The 7,355-nt window shown below is 35.8% G+C and overlaps 1 protein-coding gene across 1 annotated transcript in view; it reads right to left on the bottom strand.

The window, feature by feature from the left end:
- The window catches only part of LOC107711254 (syntaxin-binding protein 2-like), a 19,102-nt gene that overhangs the window by 4,369 nt on the left and 7,378 nt on the right, over window positions 1-7,355 (bottom strand). The window contains exons 9-13 of the mRNA XM_016516209.1: window positions 5,664-5,794; window positions 5,402-5,509; window positions 5,269-5,326; window positions 1,832-1,897; window positions 1,663-1,743 (exon numbers count right to left, since the gene is read on the bottom strand). Coding sequence (XP_016371695.1) covers window positions 1,663-1,743; window positions 1,832-1,897; window positions 5,269-5,326; window positions 5,402-5,509; window positions 5,664-5,794 — 444 coding nt within the window. The remainder of the gene's footprint in view (window positions 1-1,662; window positions 1,744-1,831; window positions 1,898-5,268; window positions 5,327-5,401; window positions 5,510-5,663; window positions 5,795-7,355) is intronic.

The following is a 7,355-nucleotide window of genomic DNA, read 5'->3' as shown; positions in this document are numbered from 1 at the left end:
TTTTGCGCAGCTCGTCAGTGAACAACGGCTCTGTGTAGTTAATGCTGCTCAATGTGAAAGCACGCACGTGATGGAGATTTACCGCTGATTACAGAAGCGGCTTTACTCATAAGATGCGCGTTAAATATCGCATGCGATTTATCGTGCAGCCCTAGTTCAGACTCTGAAGCAATGGAGGCTCCAGTCATATCATACAGATATGGTCTGACAAAGTCCAACACTGTGGTGTTCATTCTAGCAAAATGTGTGGGGTTGGTACGATTTTGAATGTTTTTAAATGAAATGTCTTATGTTGCATTTATTTGACTAACAAATCTGTAAAAATTAGTGCTGTCAACCGATTAATCGCGATTAATCGCATCCAAAATAAAAGTTTTTGTTTACATAATATATGTATGTGTACATTTATTATGCATCTATAAATACGCACTCATACAGTATATATTTTGAAAATATTCACATATATTTACATGTATATATTTATATTATATATAAATATATTTAATATACAAATATAAAATTTTTCTTAAAAATATACACATGTATGTGTTTGTATCTATATATACATAATAAATATACACAGTACACATACATATATTGTGTAAACAAAAACTTTTATTTGGGATGCGATTAATCGCGATTAATCGTTTGACAGCACTGGTAAATGAAACATTTCTTCTTATTATTAATGTTTAAAACAGGTGTGCTGCTTAATAATAATTTAACAGCATCCAAAGTGATTCAGGGATGAAAACAGTCCAATGAGAAACCAAAAATCCTGAAACTAAATCTCTATTCCAACACTTATTTTGCCCCATTTGTTTGTTACAACAAAATATTTTTTAAACGACTTGGGATTAAAAAAATCGTACAAATTAATGAGACAAACTAAATAAAACTAAACCTAATGTTAACAGAATTATTCAAAGGAAACAAGAAAGCGAGATTATACATGTATTATTTTACTGCCCTGTAAGACATATCCAAAACATAACCATTAATGGTGTGACATTTTTCGTTTGTTATTTATTACATTTTTTTAAATAATTAATTTATTTTGTTAAAAAACCTGGAACTTCACAGCCATTAGTCAGAGGCAGATGTTGAGGTAGATATTTACATAACAATTACATAAAATAACTCCAATTTAAGTCATACACATGTGAGTCTATCAAAATAGGAAGTAGTTGAGATTATCCATCAACAGACCACAAAGTGCTATAAATATGGCACGTAAAGAACTGCATCAGCTGCAGTCATGTCCAGTCGTTACCAGCTGGTTATAATACGTCCACACAGAGCAATGCACTTAGTTAAAACCCTCCATCTGCTATAGATAAAACAGGGAGATGGCTGTACAATGTCTAGCCATGCTGTTGGTGCTTTCAAAGATTATGCAACAGCTTCCTGTGCATTATTTTACGTCAACAGGTCAAAGTTCAGCACGCAAGCTGTTGCATACATTTACAATAAGAAGCTTAGACATAAGGAAAGATAGTTACGGACCCTCTGAAATCAACCCATAAACAGTATAAATTGTGTTTTAAAGATATTGATCATATCACTAACATTTATTAAATTCATAAAATGAAATAATACTGCTTATTACAATGCTTCAGAAGTGATCAAATCTGGTCTGAATCCAAACCAGGAAGCACTGACCTGTTCCACCTCACAAAGCTTGTCTAATAAGCTCTTGAACTTCTTCATGCAGGCATCAGCGAGGTTCAGATGGGTGGAGTACTGTCAAGAACACAAACAAAAAGTTTAAGACACCTTGAGATTAACACTTGAAGGGAAAAAGGAAGATGAGTTGTGTGAGAAGTCGTACCAGGCTTAGTTCTTTCTGGTACTGTGGCATCTTCTTCAGCATCTGAGACAGATCTTTAACGTTGGCCTGAGGGATGAAGGAGTATGAATTAGGAACAAAACTTTTAATTTCTTTGTTGTTTTTCATCAAAATTGAATTAGACCTGCCCATTAGAAGTGTTGATTGTTAAATGTGTGCTTAAAGGGATAGTTGAAAATTTTGATGAAAACTTTGTCATAATTTTCTCACCCTCGTGTCGTTCCAAACCCATACGAGTTTTGTCTGAATGATGATTAGATTGACTGTTTTGGATCACTGCATTTAAACTGTGAATGCAAGTGCCTTCGGTGTATGATAGAGTAAACAGTAATAGCATGTGCAGTGGCAGACGCCCCGGGTCCTAATGCCCGCTCAGTAAGGAGTTTTAATCTGTAGGGGGCGCTGTTGGCCTACTTCTAATTAAATTAAAAGTAAAATAGCCTACACAAATAACATTTAGACCAGGGTTCCTCAAATCTTGCCCTGGAGGGCCAATGCGCTGCAGAGTTTAGCTCCAACCCTGATCAAACTCAGCTACCTGTGATTTTCTAATGATCCTGAAGACATTGATTAGCATGCTCAGGTGTGTTTGATTAGGGTTAGAGCTAAACTCTGCAGGAAAGGGTATCTCGTGGGCCAGATTTGAGGATCCCTGATTTAGACTGTGTTTCTAAATAAATAAAGCAGTAATTGATGTCATTAAAAAAATCAGTATGTTTTGATTTAAAGGTCAGAAGCTATAGCTTACATGAAAAAAATCACAAACATGACACTTGTAAATTAAATAATTTTATATATACTGATTTATTCATTAAGGTGTAATATGTTTTATTTTTTTAAACAAATCATAAGCTCTAAAAGATTTTCAGAATTTTTACAACTCTTTTGCTTTAGACCATCTACAAATGTTAAATCTTAAAATAAAATGTTAGGGTTAACAGTTAACACTGCATCTTTCTGGGCGGAAAAAAATGCAGCGATTGATATATAGTTTATTTATAGTTATTTTCAAAGCTTCAACGTACTGTCAAAAAACCTTCATTATTGTTTATTTAATTTTAACAAATAAGTTCTTGTTAAAAACTAACCAAAATTAAAAATATTTTTCTTATAATTTCTGCACAGGAGAGACTTGTTGTTTCCAAACAAAAGGAAATATATCGGTATCGGCCAAAATGAGTTGGAAAAATATCGGCATATCGGATATCGGCAAAAATCCAATATCGTGCATCCCTAGATATTATTATATTAATAAAATAAAATGCCACTTAAGTACACAATTTGTAACAAGGTCAAATCTTAAAATTTACTTTAAAGTACATTTTAAATCATTATGCATTAATTATGCATAAAGATGTACTTGCGTTCAGCTGAAGTTCAGTAAAGTACAGCTAATTGCATTTCATATTAATTTAAACTACAATCCTTTGTCATTTAATTGCAATTAACCAACCAAATCTCACAGGAAAATGTAATTATTTTACGAGGTGGCGATTTCATCTTAAATCGCCTCGAGGTCCACCCCTAACCCCAGCCATAAACATATCCTTTACCGGGACGTGAGCAGATCCTACAAAAAAGTATGAATGAAATCATACAAATTTGTATGAATATGCCAAAATGTAAAATACTAACAAATTGCCAAGAGACTGTATTAACATACAACTATGTGTCTGAAAATACTTCATTCAGTTCACACTTATTACTATTCACACTCTTTTCAATTTCAAGATGTCTAAAAAAACTTTTATTTTGGATGCGATTAATCGTTTGACAGCACTACAATGAGCAATCATGAGCTAATGAACCACAGTATATTTATAAAGTAACTTTAACTTATTCAAATAAATGCTCTAGAAATTTTATAATGCATTAACTCATGTTAACCAAAGGGTAGTAGTAGTAGTAGTAGTATATTATTTATTTAATGCCATGTCAGCATCTTAGGCTATTTTCATGGCAAAGACAATTTAAAAAATACAATAAAAACCAGCAAACAAACAAACAAGTTATATATCACAAGATTTTTTACATTAACATATGAAAAACATTCTACAACTTTTTCTGGCAAAATTATGCTAAATAACTCTTTAAGTGAGTTCACTTCATAAAAGAGTTTTCTACATACATTTAAAGCTGGACAGTCCAATAAAACATGTTTTGTTAACCAATGAACCTTATTATGTGAAGTGTTGCCTTCTTGAATTCTTTTAAACCATAAAGCACCATAAGAAACTCCGTTTTTAATTGTCAGCGCAAACGAATCTGAACTTCTGTATGACACCGACGCATCTGATGATGTGTAGCGTGACGTCAGAGAATGTGTGTGTACCTTGTCTGTGTTCATCCTCTTACTCTCACAGAAGGTGCGTAGCAGCTCCGTCACCTTCCTGAAACAGAGCAGAAGATATCAGCACAGAAGGCCAGCAGAGAGGCGGGAGACGTGAAGGCTGAGCTGCTCTTACTTGGTGACGTCTGCTATGTGCATGTGCCGCAGCTGCACCCACAGCTCATCGTCCTCGTCCAGCAACACTTCCTTCTCTCGAGCCTCTCCGATCCCTGTCGTCTGATACCTGCCAACAATAAGCAACAATTCATAGACTACCAGTAATGATTTCATACACCACTGCTCAGACTAACTGGTCACAACCAGTGTAAAATGGACCCTTTTGTTTTATTATGATAGGAACTAAAGTCATCTCTGGGAAAGCAGACAAGCACACACACCTGTAAATGTCTTGTTCGATGTCTAGCAGATCGTAGGTCATAGCCTGAAAGGTCAGCTCATGCAGGATTGGAGAGATGGGATCATATCCACGGTCCACTATAAGCAGCTGGGAGCGAGCTTTATCCGTGCCCTGCCCAGGAAGATAAATTGCTATTATAGTTCCTTAAAGTGAGGATTTTTTAAGAACAAACAAACCAGGGAAATGTATCAGTGTGTTAAGACGGGTTTCAATGTCAGACGTAATTAGACGTCTGCTTAATAAGCTTGTCTGTCACTTTTACTATATAGAGCCAATATCTTCCACAAATATTTTTAGATTTTTATTTTTTTCTCTATTTAATGTATAATACCGCTTAACAGTTTGGGGTTGGTAAGATTTTTGTAAACATTTTTGTAAGAGGTCTCTCATGCTCATTAAGGCTACATTTATATGTTGAAAATCACAGGAAAAACAGTAATATTGCGCAATATTATTACACTTTAAAATAACTGTTTTCTATTTTATTATATTTTAAAATGTAATTTATTCCTGTAATGTAAAGCTGAATTTTCAGCATCATTACTCCAGCCTTCAGTGTCACATGATCCTTTATTCTTATATGCAGATTTGCTGCTCAAAAAACATTTGTATGACACATCTGATGATGTTCAGCGTGACATCATCAGTAGTGGACACAGAATGTGTGTGTACCTTGTCTGTGTTCATCCTCTTACTCTCACAGAAGGTGCGTAGCAGCTCCGTCACCTTCCTGAAACAGAGCAGAAGATATCAGCACAGAAGGCCAGCAGAGAGGCGGGAGACGTGAAGGCTGAGCTGCTCTTACTTGGTGACGTCTGCTATGTGCATGTGCCGCAGCTGCACCCACAGCTCATCGTCCTCGTCCAGCAACACTTCCTTCTCTCGAGCCTCTCCGATCCCTGTCGTCTGATACCTGCCAACAATAAGCAACAATTCATAGACTACCAGTAATGATTTCATACACCACTGCTCAGACTAACTGGTCACAACCAGTGTAAAATGGACCCTTTTGTTTTATTATGATAGGAACTAAAGTCATCTCTGGGAAAGCAGACAAGCACACACACCTGTAAATGTCTTGTTCGATGTCTAGCAGATCGTAGGTCATAGCCTGAAAGGTCAGCTCATGCAGGATTGGAGAGATGGGATCATATCCACGGTCCACTATAAGCAGCTGGGAGCGAGCTTTATCCGTGCCCTGCCCAGGAAGATAAATTGCTATTATAGTTCCTTAAAGTGAGGATTTTTTAAGAACAAACAAACCAGGGAAATGTATCAGTGTGTTAAGACGGGTTTCAATGTCAGACGTAATTAGACGTCTGCTTAATAAGCTTGTCTGTCACTTTTACTATATAGAGCCAATATCTTCCACAAATATTTTTAGATTTTTATTTTTTTCTCTATTTAATGTATAATACCGCTTAACAGTTTGGGGTTGGTAAGATTTTTGTAAACATTTTTGTAAGAGGTCTCTCATGCTCATTAAGGCTACATTTATATGTTGAAAATCACAGGAAAAACAGTAATATTGCGCAATATTATTACACTTTAAAATAACTGTTTTCTATTTTATTATATTTTAAAATGTAATTTATTCCTGTAATGTAAAGCTGAATTTTCAGCATCATTACTCCAGCCTTCAGTGTCACATGATCCTTTATTCTTATATGCAGATTTGCTGCTCAAAAAACATTTGTATTATTATCTGTTGAAAACAGTTATATATATATATGTGTGTGTGTGTTTTGTAGAAACTTTCTAGGATCCTCTGAAGAATTGAAAGTTCAAAAGAACAGCATTTACTTGACATCAAATCTTTTGTAACATTATAAATGTCTTTACTGTCACTTCGGGTCACTTTAATGCATTATTGCTGAATAAGAGTATCAATCTCTTTTAAAGAAAACAAAAAGAAATCTTAGTGATTTCTAGGGTCCAAAATTAGCTCACCAGCCATGAAACATATGTTGTATTTTATTCAAATATACGCTTTTGTGTTTTGTTATTCCTAAAACAAAATTTAAATTTAGTTGTTTTTTTCCTGCCAATGTTTACAAACAGCATAGATCACAAAATAGTCAATAGACATTGTCACTAAATTCTTTAAGAAATTAGTCTTTAAGAAATGTCACCAATGAGAAGTACCCATATTGTGTTGTTGTTGTTGTTGTTTTAATGACAGGTGTCACCAGCTTTTTATGACCAAACAGGTTGGATAATAACTATATTACGTTACAATTCTTAAAAAAGTCCAACTGTCCAGTGATATTTTTTATACTCAAACAAACTGGAAATGTTTTGGTTAACGCAATGTCTGGTGTCAGCCCGGGGAGGAGGCCCTCCCCAGATGAGTCTTGGTTCCTCCCTCATCTACTTATGGCGCTTTTCCACTGCGTGGTACGACTCAGCTCGGCACGGCTCAGTACAGTACGGTACGGCACGGCTCGGCTCGGTTTGCGTTTCCACTACAGTTCAATACCGCTTTAGAGTGGGCGGGATTATTCACATGTCGTTATAGTTGCGCCGCCTCTACTGCCACGACTCCTGAAAAACTTTTTCATTCCGCATCGCCCCATCAAGCTCTCGCTGGATCCGCTCCTCTGCTATCAACGAGAGGACCGTCTGTACTTCCTCAACATACAACAAAACAGCCACTTTTTGGTTGTTAAAAAAGTTCAGTGACGCAGGTAGTGACGATTTTCTCCGGCCAATCCGTGATCAGCAGAGTTTACACGTCACGTTTTGGTAACGGTACGGTT

This window comes from Sinocyclocheilus rhinocerous, unplaced genomic scaffold (genome assembly GCF_001515625.1).
Source record: "Sinocyclocheilus rhinocerous isolate Xijiao unplaced genomic scaffold, SAMN03320098_v1.1 scaffold115, whole genome shotgun sequence".
NCBI lineage: Eukaryota > Metazoa > Chordata > Actinopteri > Cypriniformes > Cyprinidae > Sinocyclocheilus > Sinocyclocheilus rhinocerous.
The sequence above is the reverse complement of the archived record's forward strand: the minus strand, read 5'-3'. Positions and strand labels throughout refer to the sequence as shown.